The 16,073-nt window shown below is 42.5% G+C and overlaps 1 protein-coding gene across 2 annotated transcripts in view; it reads right to left on the reverse strand.

Moving 5' to 3' along the window:
* The window catches only part of RCL1 (RNA terminal phosphate cyclase like 1), a 103,097-nt gene that overhangs the window by 14,255 nt on the left and 72,769 nt on the right, over nucleotides 1-16,073 (reverse strand). For both annotated transcript variants that reach the window (XM_045021906.1, XM_045021903.1), the window contains 4 exons: nucleotides 13,873-13,947; nucleotides 12,581-12,705; nucleotides 10,120-10,245; nucleotides 3,700-3,856 (listed from right to left, as the gene is read on the reverse strand). In XM_045021906.1, the coding sequence (XP_044877841.1) occupies nucleotides 3,700-3,856; nucleotides 10,120-10,245; nucleotides 12,581-12,705; nucleotides 13,873-13,947 (483 nt within the window). The remainder of the gene's footprint in view (nucleotides 1-3,699; nucleotides 3,857-10,119; nucleotides 10,246-12,580; nucleotides 12,706-13,872; nucleotides 13,948-16,073) is intronic.

Consider the following 16,073-nt stretch of genomic DNA (forward strand, 5'->3'; position numbering starts at 1 on the left):
AGAGGGCAGGAGCAGCACATGGCAGTGGGGGGAGGGACAGCTGACCTGCCCGGCAATTGCTAGCCTGCTGCAGCACAGGGAACTTAGCGGAGCGGGGAGCTGATGGGGGGGCTGCCAGTCCACCCTCGTTACAAGCACCCACCAGCTAGCTCCAACGGGCTGCTCTTCCTGCAAGCAGTAGACAAAGCAGGCGGCTGCCCAGATGTTAGAAGAGAGCATTGCACAACTTTAAACGAGCATGTTCCCTAATTGATCAGCAACATAACAATGAAACAACGTTAACCAGGACGACTTTAAGTGAGGAGTTACGGTAACTACTTGTGAGTTCTGAGACCTGATTCAGTGGAGTGGACAGGCAAACAGACTCAGACACCCCCCCATACCAGTGAAGTCCAATCGTCTGCATTTCTGACATGGGTTCCCAGCCTTTAGCCAACACTGTATTTAATGCTACAGGTAACTGCCCATGCTAGGTAAGTGTGAAAAATCAATTATTCCTCCCCACCCCAGCTATCTGTTAATATTTTGAGCTCTCAAGTATATGCTAGGTACCTCACGGAAACAGGGACAAGAAATACCATTTTTGATGCATTGGAGGGGGATAAGGTGAAGAACCAGAAGACTGAAGCAGAAGTGTGTGTAGGAGGAAAGACAAGAAATGACAGGGGCGCTGATGAGAGATTTACCGTAGCCATGGACACTAAGGACCAGATTTTTTAAAACACTGTGGAAAAGCAGTAATGGGATTAAACTGCAGTCCGGATTCGAAGGGAGGAGTCACGGATGACCTCCTGAATACAGGTCTAGGTGATAAGAGTACCAGTGGTGCTATCAACAGCATACAATACTGAGACATTTCCTCATTATGCACTAGCCAGAGGTTAAGTCTGCAAATTTTACAGTTCAGTCATATGAAGAGAACAGTTAAGGTATTATGTTAAAACTGAAAAAGTAAGTTTAGCCCATTTGCCTAACTCATATGGATTAACAGATTTTTCACAAACTTAACCCCCCAAAAAACCTTTTAGCTGAGACCAAGTATGGAAGATTTCAGCCCAAAAGGAGATATTTGAGAAAGTTATAAGCAAGTGAAAAATTGAAATTTATAGCATAAGATGAGTTGCAATATATTCAAGAGACAGTTTACTGAGTTATAATCACAGCAACTATACTTTTATCTAACCTGGCAGCACTCACAGTGACATTAGTTTTAGCTATTTCCAATGAAATTAAATTTTCAGCACTAAATACAATCTGTACATGTGTGCCTCATAAGAGCGGGCTAAATTTTGTCAACACCAGTAGTTTCTTCTCTCATTTCAGAGTGCATTTGAAGTACTTAAAGTGGATAAGCACTTTTTGCTAATCAGAAACTATAAATAAGATGGCAATTGCTGAATCATTTGTAAGACTGAAAGCCCATTATCCACATGAGAATTCAGCACAATTGAACAGTAGTCATTTAAAATCAGTTTAACAAACACGAGTTTTTTCTAGAGTTAATACAAAGAGTACGCTTGTGGTAGATTGCAATACACACCATTTACCTACTCAAATGCTGCCTTGGCTACTTTCTAATACATAATTCCACCCCCCTACACGTACCAAATGAGCGGGTCTGTAAACTCATTTCCTCCCCCCAAAACCATATCAACTAAAGCAGATAGTGATACGATATTATCTTACTTTAGGCAGATATAACGAAGTTCCTCCTTTATCTTGTATAGAGGATGGATGCCAGGCAAAGCACCGTCTTTCCCTCAGCCTTTCAACTCTAACAGAAAAAGAGCACACTAAGAGGGCTATCCTCTCTAAAACAGCCATTTCCTTTCTAGTACCATGCACTCTATCAATCAATAAGAGAGAGACAGCAAGATACAGTATCTGCCCCTTATGATCCAGATAATCAAAACCATTCATACACAAAATGCTCTGGATGACTAAGAAGATGCTGCCGTACAGTGCACAAACCAATTCTGACGACAGGTGTGCAACGCCATTTATTACACTGGTGAAGCAAGCATCACTGATCTAGTGACTAGAACCGAGATGTAGAGCAGGGATTCTCAATCTTTTTCTTTCTGAAGCCCCCCTATGCCATACAAATGCCAGGGCCCAGCAGAGAGGGGGAGGGCCCTCAGGGTTTCAGCTGGACGGTGCTCAGGGCTTCAGCCGTGGGGTGGGAGCAGGGGGCTTGGGGCTCTGAGCTTTCTGCCCTGGGCCACTGCCAGTCTAATGCTGGCCCTGCTTTGTGGCCCCCCTGAAACCGGTTTGTGGCCCTCCAGCTGAGAGCCCCAGACCCGCAGTTGAGAACCGCTGATCTAGATATTCCAAATGAGGCCCCCTGAGGCTTTCATGTACTCCCTTCCACTCCTCCCGTTCACTTATTTTGCTGATATTAACCACAAATCAGACCCATCATTCAGGCAGTCGCTAATGAGACTACTGCATAGAGGCCACTATAAACACATTATACATATTGTATCTTCTTCCTTTTACCTTGGCCCCAAAAGGCTGAGAGAGCCAGATGCCCAGTGCTTCCAGTCCAACTGAAGAGAGGAAGCCCTGACACTAGGCCACCAACCCAATGGCCCTGAAGTCCTCTTTCAGTCTGACATAGCTATATCTCAAAAGGACCCCACTAAGTGCTTTCTAGGCTTTTTTCAAACAGGATCCCTGAGCACAGGAAGGGAAAACATGAATCCCTGCACAAAGCAGTCCAGGGAGGCTTTCTGCTGCGCCTGATATGACTCCAATTTTGTGCAGTAAGGCAGCATCTCAGATGTCATCCTTTGGCCTAATCACTGTGGTTATTTTGGGCAAGTCAACTCAACTGCTAAGCAACCAATTTTTTTTTAAAAAGCAAAATGTAGATGGATTTTCAAATACAGCATGTAGTAGTTCTGCTAGGATGCACATTACAACTCTCCTGTATCTCCGGCAACATTTCACACTTGAGAGACTTTTTTCGTTTGTTTGTTTCTGGGCACTGACCCTGCAGCAATCTCATTCTCTCATTAAAAAGAATTATTACATTTGCTCAAGTGAAAAAGCTCATGACAACACAACAGAGACAACAAGCTTTTTACAGCCAGTCCAACGAAAGTAGCCCAGTTGTTTTTGGACAGAGGTGGGGAGTACTTGGGGCCCTGCAGTCAGAAAGTTTTGTCCCCCAAATGACTCAGGGTGGTACACATTGTAAATGTGGGACATCTCGCAGTATAGTCAATATTGTGGCAAGTCATTTATTTTTAATGGTGTCCACCACAGCGTGAGGAGGACAAGATCCACCAACAACGTTCTTCACACACTGATTAAGACAGCAACAGACACAGGTCGCTTCTTTGGCTGGATGCAAAGCAGGCAGTTCTATATCTGATTACCAACTACCTGAATCAGCCACTGTCCCACGTTTATGTACACCAACATATACGAAGATGGCTGCCTCAATAAATCCAGGGGAGAAAATGGCTGTCTGAATGCAATTTAATATACTTTCTATATTAACTACGCTTATTATTCTAGAAAAATAAAACCCTCAATTTGTGTTTTTAAAGAGCAGTAAACTGGTACTTGAAGCCCAGCAAAAGGCTAGATGTGACAGAAATATGCTTCAAATGAAAGCGACTCCCCTTGCACACTACCTTTCCTCCAGCTACATCACAGGACAGTGAAAGAGAGAATACTTTGGCTACTTACTCTGTAAATCTCCTCAAGCAGCAGCTTTGCACAGTTCAGGCCGAGCTCTTCCGGGAGTACAGCAGTTCCCTGGCCCTGGGGATTAGATGCCAGTTCAGCACCCAGAAAAGTCCCATTGGTGGTTTCTGCGACAAGGGACAGGCCAAAACCTGGAGACCTGAAAGACAATGACAGAACTGAAAGGTGTATCTGATTACAGTATGTGAAGAGCTAAAAGGAAGAAATGAGTTCATTTTAACTCTCTCATACAGATCTCTCTGCTAGGAGGCTACTTGACTTGCACTGAATAATTGGTTACTCTAACAGCATTTCAGGATTAAACCAAGCCAAAAGCTGCCTGCTATTATGCTGGTTATATCGCTGCCATTCCCAAGCCTAACATGAATAGTCTTTATATGTTCATTTCATCTCTCTGATTACTGTTGCTTCCACCTCATTTGCAATCAAAAACAAAACAAACATTCTCTAAGGAGCCAAACTCTATTTGGAAGGATGCTTCCAGATTTGGCAAGATCAGAATACAAATGTAGCACCAGATGCAAGTAATTAATACTTTAATCCTGTATTATTCACCAGTTCTCCTTGATTGTTTCCACTTTAAGCCAACAGGTCAAAGCATCACTTATATAGAAGAATTCCATAACTCCTATTTGTGGCAGCAGCCCCTTACCACGAAGCCCAGAATAATGCCAATATACAATGCTACTTTATTTTACTGCAGGTGTGAAGATGGGGTTTGTCTTACCAGAAAGCCTGAAGAAGAGCTCTGTGTGGCTCAAAGCCTGTTCCCCTTTCACCAGCGAAGTTGGTCCAACAAAATATATTACCCCACCCACCTTATTTCAGAAATCCAGAGATAGCTGAGCACAGTTTACTGAGAAGTCCAAACAATACCCTTTGTCTTTTATTCATACAGTTGTCTCATTTTAAACTTTAGAAGAAAACTGGAAAATGGCTGTTAATAAAGTTAGCTTAACTCTCCTCAATGTGTAAGTTTTCCTACAACACATGAACTAGGGAAAGTGCCACTGGACTCCCTCTCCACTACTCAGGCCTTTTCATCAGAATGGTGTAAATCTAAATTCATTATTACTGACCTAACAGCAAGGAATGCCTCCATACCAAACACAAAGCACGAGAGCTATGCAGCCAAACTACACAGTGTGCACCTCCTCAATGCTGCTTCTAATGCCCCTGAGGTTTATTATGGCTCCTGAATGCCTGACAAGATCTAGTTCTGCTAGGAAAAGAAAGCACCATTGACTGCTGTAGGACAGTCAAAATATGTAGTTCGTTCACAAAAATGGCACTAAGGATGATTTTGCACCCAGAACTCCCAGGGCTCAGAATGATGGCAAGAAGTTATTGTTTCAGAAGAATATGCATGATCTACAACAAACGCCCCATACATGAGCACGATGGAGAATTCTAGCAGCAAACTCACAAAAAAGTGCATTGTCTAGACCAGTGTTTTTCAACTGGTGGGTTGCAACTTCAGGGGTGCAAAAGTGTCATGAAGGGCAATCTGGGGGGTCAGGAGGCATTGAAATTTTGTATTGCAACCTCAAGCAAAGACAATCTCGATCCCTCACTCCTTGCACACCCTTCCCCTTGAAGATCAAGTATTCTCTGTTAATGACTTGAAACACACATGCAAATAAATTATATACTACACTTGCTGTCACTGATATATTTACTATAAAAGTAAGAGGATCGTGAAAATTTTTGCCTTTGAATAAGGGATCACCAATCTGAAAAGGCTGAGAAATGCTGATGTAGATGAATGCACAAGCCACCTGACATCTCCGATAGCAACTTCCTAAGGATCCCAAAGTATATGTGTTCACACAGAGTGACAAATAAAGCAGCATTCTCTGCCACCGACCAGCATATTCATAGCTTTTACTCTGCTCAGAGTTTGGAGAGATTTTTCTGTATCACTTTAATGGTCTGAAAAGGAGAACTTTTGCCTTGTTCTCGTTTCTAATGGCTCACATATGACAAGCAAGATGAAATCACAAGCTATAAGTCTCCAATTGTTAATTCACTAATCACAAGGCTGAGAAAAAGCTCATGAACACAGACACAAAAAAGAACTTGTGGTACCGCATCTCACATATGAGAGACAAAAATCAAAGCCAGTTTCCTTAGCCATGAATGCAATTTGCTTTAAACTTATCTCAAAAGAAGATCTTGAGGGTGGGAGGTATAGAAACAGGTAAATGATTGCTCAAAGGAGGGATACAACAAGACAAATCAAATGACTAACAGTTTAATCTTTTCTGAATTCAGTTTGAGTAAATTACATGTCATTCAATCCTAATTGCTGCAGACAATTATGCCACAGCCTGGCACGATTTCTCAGTGGCAATCTCTGCTCAAGAGAGGCCCCCGTATGGAGACTGGCTGGCAAAGGGTCAATGAGGAAAGGGTTCTCTGGTATGAATGGGAGTTCAGTTTTAATTGTTTGTCTGGGGTGTGAGGGAAGGAGGAGAGATTCCATTTGAATTTCCTTCAACTACAGGAGTCAATTAGGAAACTCAAATTCCTCCTAGAGTTAAGTAATCCACGTTTCCACCTTTCATTTGCTCCTGTTCCCAACCCCCGTCTCATCTCCACCTCTGAATTTTACACCCCGGGATTTTTAACACACCTCTTTCGCCCCCTATTTCACCTCACTCACCTTCTTAGCTGAGCTACTCACTCACTCCCCACTCTGCCCCCACTCCCCGTGAGGGGATTGTTCTTTGACAGGACCCTTAATTTACTTCTTCCTGTCAGAGACCCTGCATCTCCCCAGTAATCCCTTCAATTGAGAAGGACAAGGTGTGGCTCCCTCAAGAACTCGTGGAGGATTCAGGCGGCCATAGCACAAGAGGACAGGTCCTTAACGAGCACGAGGTACTGTCAAACCATGCTGACCTGAAGAGCAAAGCAGTAAAATCAGCCCCATTCTACCACGCACTGCTGCTGAACCACTACTCAGCTTCTCCACCCCAGTCCCCCAGGAGAAAGCACCTGTATTGCTTTCTCCCCACCCACAACCCCACAGATCGCACGTCCCAGCAGCAGGCCATGTAGAATTAAACTGATGCACTCTTGGCCAGCTGAATACACCTCATTACAGCAACAAAGGAAGTGCTACACACTGAAGCTGAACAAATATATTCTCTGGTTGTTGCTAGTTAGGGGGCTTACGCAGGATGCCACTCTGCTCCTAACTCTCTCCACCTAGTCAAATGGAGAAGGTCCATTTCTTTCTACGAAAGCTTACTTGCCAGCACTACTGCAGAACAGCATCATCTAGATCCTCCCAAAAGGGAGTTTCAAGAGTGTGTGGAACGCACAAGGAATTGCATGACAGTAGTGATCCCACCCATATCTAACCGTCTGTGTTTGCAGAGCGATGTGGGAAGTATATTAAGACATGTCCTTTCTTCTTACCCTTCTAGTTGGAACAGAGACAGAAAGAGCATCTGGAAAGTAAGATGGGAACAATGCCAAAGGACATCATTTCTTGGTGGCTAGCAACCATGACAATGCTCTCTTAGTAAACATGCTCTCTAGCTTTCATAAATTAGCAAAACCTGCACAGGATGACAATGGATTTGGCTCACACAAATGAAGATCTGATTCCTCCTGTAGTTGCAAAGGGCATCTGCTACCATTTGCATTGATGAACTTTCTGATGCAGGTCCCAAGACACATAAACAGAGGAATACAACTCAAAGGATTTCTCGCTCCCCTTTTCAGAGGTGCTTTATAGGGGTTGTGAAAGAGGCTCAGATGATGGATTTCCTGAAGATGCTGGCATAGAGGAAGGGACTCCGCAATCCTTTTTACCTTGGAAGTCAAAATCCAGGATGGTGCACATGTGCTTGATTAGTCACTGCCAATCCTATTTATCCACAAAACAAGGACAATGCTGGAAATGACAGGGCAGGTTTCCACATGCTACCTTGCTAATTTGTGCCAACCAAGACCAAGGAATCTCATTTGTAAGAATGAGGTGAGTTCAGCATCCAGGCCCATTAAGTCCTTAACCCTTCTCTGCAAAGGCTGTCAACCCAGATGCTAAATGCCATAGTATTTTACAATGCAGACCTTTCTAAAAGGAGTTTGTCTCAGTTAACTTCTTTTTACCACTTTGCTGTCAGGTAAAATCATGCCCCAGAAGTGAAAGGGTTCACAACCTTGGCTTACTGTTAATACCTTGAGCCACAATACCTAGTCTCCAGGAGTGTTAAGTGAAGTGTGGTGGAATGACAGAAAAGAACATAGTTTCTAAGGAACTGTCTGAAACAAGCAATCATTTCACATAAAGTAGATTATAGTCAACAACTATTCTGTGCAGATTTTTAGACTTGCAAACGTAACCAGAGACAGGATAACACTTTCCAAATCACTTAAATACCATTTTCAGGGGTGACAGCATCCTAACTCATTAGAAGCACCTTGTTAGATGCTTTTGAATTTTTATCCATAATCTAATGTAAAGAGCTTTGAGCTGTTCTGACTCAAAGGCACCGTAAATACAAAGGACTTCACTTTTCAGCTGCTGAGCCCTTGGCAGTTCCCAGCGGCTATGACTGGAGTTGTGGATATTCAACATTTCTGAAAATCCAACACAAAGTATTTGATTTACATGCAGTTTACATGTACAAGGTGCCAAACGAGGGGTAAAACGCACCCAGCAAGCAGGCACTTATATGGCCCTCATCACCACAATATCTAAGAGCTTCAAGACCATTTACGGATTTTATCCTCAACACCCTTATGAACTAGGGAAGTATAACCCTCATTTTACAAGTGGGGAACTGAATCAAAATGACTGGATCAAATGACTTGCCCAAGGTCACACAGGCTGCCTTGTGGCTGAGCTGCAAACAAAGCCCACTTCTCTTAAGTCCCCAACCCAATGCCCCACCCACTAAGCCACCCTTCCTACCCACAACTTGTCGGACTCTGGGCCCCAAAGCACTTGCAATAGAAGACTCAGAGAGAAATCACAGGAGAGAGCAAATTGTGGGCTTATGGAGCTGGACAGAATTTTCTCATGTGGCAGGGGAAGGTACTTGGCAAACATTAAGTGGGAAGCAGTTCTAGGAATGCAAGCTCTGGCAAGAAAGTAGGCAAAAGGGAGCCACTAGAAGAAAGACCTGGTGCTTAAGGAAGAGATGCAAGCAGGGCACACTGACTACGGTATTAAGTATATTATTGTGATGATGCTATTTTACCAACTACAAATCCGTACTGAAGAACAGGTGTGAGGACCACGTTCTGCCCTTGGATGCATGTACAGGGCTCCCTTAGACTTCAGCAGGACTCCCGGGCATGCATACAAGAACATGGCACAGTTTTCATGAGGTACAATAGGCATCAGCACTAAAACAAAAGTTCACATGTCCTTCACAGTGTTTACAACACATTGGCCTTTTGAATCTTTTGGAGAAAGAAACAGTTTTGCAGGTGATCATTCATGCCACCTCATAACAATGCACAATACACTTTTATTCCTTTGTCTTCCAATTACCAGCCTGTTTTCAATTAAAGCACTTCCCCTTCCCTGTGGTCACCAACAACTAAAAATAAAAATAAAAAGGTGCATCGTTTAAGCAAGTGAAAGAGAAAATGACTGGAACAGTGTTTGTTCGGGGTGTTGTGCATATTAGAAACAGGAAAGGCTAGAGACAGTTATTCAAGGTTTCCTCCACCTTCACCCACAAATGACAAGTTACTGGAAATTGGCAGATCTTAACAAAACAGTTCCTCAGTTTGTCATGCTATGTCAGAACTACAATATCTCCACCTTGCTTCACGTTCACGTTTTGCTAATGAAACAGATCAATAAAATGTATTAGTATAATGACTTTTACATGCTCTCTCTCATTCAGTTCCTAGGCATCAGACTTCACAATTGAAGTGTGTATGGGGAAAAAAGTTACCACGTATAGGTCAGTAATGAGTTTTACTTTATTTAAATTGTTTGGTCTCACCCTGCAGGTATCACCATTTCCAACAAGGCGGCTATAATCAGATTCGAATCGGAGCCTCACACCATACGTACTCCACTCACTGAACTTTTGTCATACCTTATACGCAGTGCTAGACTAAAACAACAAATTAAACACTCAAGAATGCACTCAGGGAAATGTTACCTTCATTAGATGTACTGTAATGTTACATTGCATAGTTAAGAAGCACACTACATAAATCTAGACACAATATTTTGAGGACTTGCACAATCAAGTATTTCATTTTTCTTGTAAAGACTCATTCATTAAACAGCAAAAGAGATGACCAGGTGCTAAAGATTAAATGCACTATCAAACTTGACAGCATACTTTAGTCCAAAATAGCAAACTTAAAAAAACATTAGTATGATTTTAAGTTAGATTCCTTGGAATCCTCAATACTTACTTTCCAGAACTGGTCCCCTTCATGTGATCTGTGTAGATATAAATATCTGGTATAAACTTATTCAGGATGCTTCTTGCTGAATCCACGATTCTGTTTGCTATCTGTGGCGACACTCTGACAGAATACCTACGTTATGAAGTCAAGGAATTTATAACAACAGGAAGGTACTTTAGACCAGAAAGATGGCTAGTGCACAAAGAGGTTTCAATACATTCTTTTGGATATTTGGCTTTGCAATCTACGTCCACTCATGGATGCCAGCCCATCTTTCAACCTGAATTTATACTTTTCTATAGCTGCATGCATTCTTATTGCTTTCTACACATCTTTTTATAATTCTCTGATTTTGACAGTGAAGCCCGTACAGAAGACCTCCCCCCTATTATAACTAAACAAACTCGTCTTAAAAGGTGACCTTCAAAGGATATTTTTTTAAAAGGGCTGCATTACACCCTTTGCTTTTTTTAATGTGTGCAGGCCTGAATGGTTGTGGTTTTGTCCTACCCTTTTAAAGGACTGGTGGGGTGGCTGGGGTTCTTCTTGTTTTTGTGCTTTAGAAATAGCAACAAAGTGAACTCTGGTTTTCCTGGGCTTTGCTGGAGGACCTCCTCTAGGGGAGAGGGTTTCAGATCTCTCTCACCTTTACAGAGCTGGGGTACCAAATCTTTAAACAAAGACTTCCTCTCTCCAAAATGATCCCTAGTCATGGAAGTGGGGTTCATCTCCAATGGCCTCCTTCCATGCTTTTTAAATATTTCAGATTTTGCCATTAAAGCAGTAACAGCGATCAGTGATCGCTCTATCCATAGTTTCAAGGAAGCAATACTGCCCCACTGTATGTTGGGGAGAAAACCATGTTCAAAAGTCCGGAATATTCATGTTCTTTCCGCCGGATAGAAAGCAAAATGCCGGTGAATCAGCTTCTCGCTACACTTGAACAATATTGCTTTTCATCTGGCTTGACAGAGGCAACATCCTGCCACTGAGTCTGATAAGAGTGAGCAAGCTCAGGGAAATAAAAAAAGAAAGGCCAGATTTAAAAAGGGGAGAGCCAATTCCGGTGTAGCTGACCTGTGATGGTGCATTGAAACAGGGGCAAGAAAGGAAAAGGGGATGTTAAGATTATGACCATGTATCTGTGTGTGAAGTGACAAAACAAAGTATAAATATACAGGGTGGAGGTGAGAGAGGCACGGAGACACTGTTCTCTTCATGCAAGTGACAGTTCTGGAAAGACTGTGACAAAGAGTGGAATGCAATCAAACACCTAGCTGCATCCTTGTTGATTTTACAGTATATGATTGAATCAACAGACTCTTTTAGTCTGGTGAGAATGTACCAATCCCAACGCTGCAATCTGAGATTCTGGACAAAGTGATCCATTCTCGTGTACATCACAAGGGAGATAACACGAAAGTGCCACAAGTAAAAGGTGAATGCACTATAAGTCAATGCCTGTGGCAGGAAACCTGTCTCTGCTCCAGCTTTCCCTTCAGGCTGATGGAAAGTGGATTGTTTGGGACCTTTTTTTCTTTTTTTTTTTTTTAAATTTATAGTTACATATGAGCTACAAGTTACACAATACTGAAGGAGAGCAGGAGCTCATGGGAGTGAACTCCCACACTGTTTCCCCCACAGGGAAGAGAATAACTACACTTCTGATTGAGTGAACTTCTTATTGTCTTAATACGACAGGAACAGAAGGTTTGAGAAAGATACAGTGTGAAAAACAAGAGGAAAGAAAGCCCTAAACATGAGGGTCTGCTCCATATGCTTGCACAGTATGAGCTTGTATTTTGCCATAGTGTTCCATTTCCCTTGCATTACACATCATCCACTTCCGTCCCTGACTGTATTATTGGAGGTCTAAGAGTTAACAGACTATACTAGTAACACAGAAGAGGCATAAATGAATGTGTGTGCTGTGCAGTACAAACTGAGCTTAAATTTAGGCTCTCACCCTACACACATTTAGTATGAATCACTATTAAAAGAAAGGAGCCTAACAGGTCAACTTACAATAAACCAACTAAGGTTTGTTTTTGTTTTTTAAATATATCTAAGAGTGAGGTTCTCTTTTTGGTATTGCTACAAGACACAGAATCATATAGATGTAGAGTTGGAAGGGACCTCAAGAGGTCATCTAGTCCAGTCTTCCATGCTGAAGAAGGAGTAAGTGATGGAAAGCATTTCTATTTTCCTTGCTACTTAAGCATTTCTGGTTAAAAAAAAACAAACAAAAAAAACCAAAAACCCCACCCTTCTCATGTTTTCATTTTTTATTTACTTGTTTCCTGTTGAGTTTTGGATAAGGACTTCATACTGTTATGTCGCAATCCAATAACCTGTGTGATAAGCACAACAATACATATCGATATTACTCTGGGGTACGCTGAACCACATGATAAATTGCTATCCGCAGAAGGTTAATGAAAAGAAACACAGGGGGGGAAAAAGATACGCTGTTCCTCTGATCCGTTTGATTTTGCCAGGGTCTATGGACTGAATGGGTCGCAAGACTTTCCTAACTGGACAGGCAAATGTCACCTCCCCACCTCCTTTGGGGGGCATTCCTCTTCTAGTTATCTGGCCACCACAGTAAAAAAAAAAAAAAGGAGCAAACAGGTTAGCAAACAAATGAAAGACAACATCTACAAATTCAAACAGATGACTTTTATTCCACTTATACTAGAACATTAACAGTAGAGGCCAGTGTCACATGAATCCAGGAAAGGCAACTCTAACACCTACGGCGATGCTAGAGCTAATTTACACCAAGAGGTAAAGATCATTCTCTGTCTAATTTAAAATAGGATGGACAGTGCCTGCCACTGAGAAATCTCCATTGAACATTAAGTGAAAGGGATAATAAAAGCAGCTCTGTGCATTGGTGCTGGAGAAATGACTTGCTTCTGAAGGAATTTAATGAAGATTCTCAGATGCTGAGCATGCAAAGGACTAAATCAAATCCCCAACTCATCCTCATTAACCAAACAGAAAGCAACAAGGATACAGATGTTTCAGTCTGTCAGAAACAGCAAATATTTTAAATAATTAACTTGCGTGCACACTAAGTAGATAATAAAAAAAAGTCAGCTAATAGTTAGGAACTCCTGTCTGGCAGGAAACAGTGAGGAAGGGTGTTTGTTTTGTTTTCTTTAAATAAGGTTAAATTTGGAGGGACCACAATTTCTTCTCCTTACCCAATCCCTGACCCAGCTCAGACCCACATTTTGGGATCTGCCAAAGGTACAATAATTAGTGGATTGTGGGGGAGACGCCTCCTCAGATTGGAGGCAGCCCTGAATGTGCATAAGACTGTGGATTCAGTGGTTGTCTGTCTGCACTAGTGGTAAGGGATGGGGGAAAGAGAGAGACAATCCCACTATCAGTACGTAGGGGTCAGAAGTGTAAGCAAAGGGAGATGCAAACTGAATGGATTGAAGAGGAGGAAATGATGCCGACCTTTTTGGGGGAAGCAGAACATGGAGAGGAAGGGGAATGACTATTATTGCCATCTTCCAACCTCTCCCACTTAATAATCTTGGCATTTCTCCCCCACTGCACACTCCTGGAGTCTGGATTTGCTAAAACCCTAAAAGGCCAACAAGACAGGCAAAAAAATTCTAGTAACACATTTATTAAAACCTAGTAATGATAGTACGTCTCCTAAAGACACAATGGGGCAGGAAACACGTAGCCCTGTGTGAACCAGGGCAAAATGTCATTTCAGCCAACGTTAAAAATTATTACCTTCAATTCAAAACCTTCACCATCGATTCCAAAATTTTTCAGCAAAGGCAGAGCTGTTGCCTTAAGAACATCCACCTAGAATAAAGCACAAAAAGCCAACCTCTTTACTACCATGAAATGAAACAGGCAATATTTATGTTCAAAGAGAGTTAAAGAATCATGTAAAGGTTTTTAAAGGATAGTCAATTACGAGCAGTCTAACAGGGATGGGCCCTCCAGACTAAACAATACATACATATTATAGGCACAGCTGATGGTGCTGCCTACTATTAAGGTTGCCTGAAACTTCTCATTATAAGACCCTGTTTTCAGTTGCTTATAACTCTGCCCAAACTTTAACTGTTTGGACTGAAATTTCCCATGCCAGATGTGTGCACTTTCAATTGTTTGAAAGTTGCAGCAAAAACAATGCAGCTGCTTTTCAGAATGAGGTTAAAGAAAAACATGTTTTGTCCACGTTGAATTCTTACAACCATTTCTTTAAGAAACCTTAGCACCTCCAGACTCTGGAGCAGGGACCTGAAATCAGGCAGGGGGAAGATGGCGGGGAGCTCACCCTGGTGTCGGGATGTTCCCTTTGCTCATTCTGTGGGAAAACAGCCCCCAAATTTGGCCAAGTTATGAGCCTGGGAATAGTTTCAGTTTGGATATGTTCAGACTTAAGAGTTTGGCAGTCCTCTGAACAGTCCGTCTGCACTGGGCATGCTCCAAGTCGACGGCTGAGCAGAGCCTTCCCTGCAATTGCTGCTCTTGGCAGTTGTGGCACGGGGCACCAGAATTGAGAGCAGGGAGACCATCTGTTCTTCGCTCTCAAAGCTCCTCCTCCTGGCACTCAGGCAGCATTGAGGAAGCTACCTGAATGGAATGCAGAGAGGACAAGAGCCAGACCTGGGAGAGCAGCAGAGAGAATGACCAGAGATGGATGAGGGGAGACTGGAATTCAGACAGGAAGCCCCCAGAGGAAAACTGGGACTATCCGGGTAAGGAGAGTGACACTGGGATTGGAAGAGACACGACTAGGACAGGCTAGGTGGTCTGTGACCACTAGAACCAACACCCCTCCAGAATCTGCAATGGAACCCAGATTCCAGAGTCTCCCCAGTCCTCAGCTGGCAGCAAATATCTGTGAAATCCACTAGCAAAAAAGCACCCCATCTCCAGCTAGTAGCTGGCCCACATAGATGATTGCAACTTACTTCTGCTATCAGTTATTCTGCTAGCTCAACTGGCAGACATTTTCCACGTGGCTCTAAAAGTTCAAACCCTATTTCTGAGCAACGTGCGTGTTGATATGATGCCACATGATGGAATTTGTTTTTGAGTTTTGTTTTTTAAAAACCTAGGATGATACATGCAAAAAACTATAATAAAAGAATGTTAGACTTGCAAAGTCAAGGACTAAAGTTAGGAAATGACATAATTAAGGTTGCTTGTGTGACCCTTAATTCAGCCCCCTTGTGCATGAACATCATGATCCAGATAATCAAATATGATTCTTTTAGCATGGTTTTGTTTATGTATACACACACAGGTGCCTAAAGTTCTGAAAGTCCTCTTGAAATCCTGACAAGTTATCTGGGTTACATGACAGTTACACAATGCTTCTCTCTCTTTTAAGAAAGTGTTCTAGTTCTGGTAAAAAGAACAGTTCTACTGTGCAAGCTAGGAAACCCCCTTTTGCAATCCACTGGGTACAAAATAGTTCCTGGAGGAGGTAACTATGGGGAAGGCATGTTATTACCACACCATGGGACCAGATCAGCTTAAAGTCCAAGTTTGTCTTCAACAACTGCAAGAATTATTGTAATACTGTAGTCCCCAAACAAGATCAGGATTGTACTGGGCACAATACAGACACATAATATAGACTGTCCTTCTCCCAAAGAGTTTACAATCTAAATAGAAAAGACAAGTGATGGGGCCCAAAGAAGGTCTATTATTCCCATGACACAGACAGATTAAGGGTTTTGCCCAAGGTCAACACAAGTCTGAGCAAAGCTGAGGATTGAACCCAGATCTTCTAAATCCCTGTCTAGTGCCTTAATCACACAACCATCCCTCCTCCAGAGCATCCTTGGATGGGAGCTGTTCCATCACCAGAGCCTTAGTTGTAAACCGCAATACACTGTCATGCTCTACCAAGGTTTGGCAGCCATAACAAAACTCAGGACTGCATTACAAAAATGCTGCCAGAATTAATA

This window comes from Mauremys mutica, chromosome 6 (genome assembly GCF_020497125.1).
Source record: "Mauremys mutica isolate MM-2020 ecotype Southern chromosome 6, ASM2049712v1, whole genome shotgun sequence".
In the NCBI taxonomy this organism is placed as follows: domain Eukaryota; kingdom Metazoa; phylum Chordata; order Testudines; family Geoemydidae; genus Mauremys; species Mauremys mutica.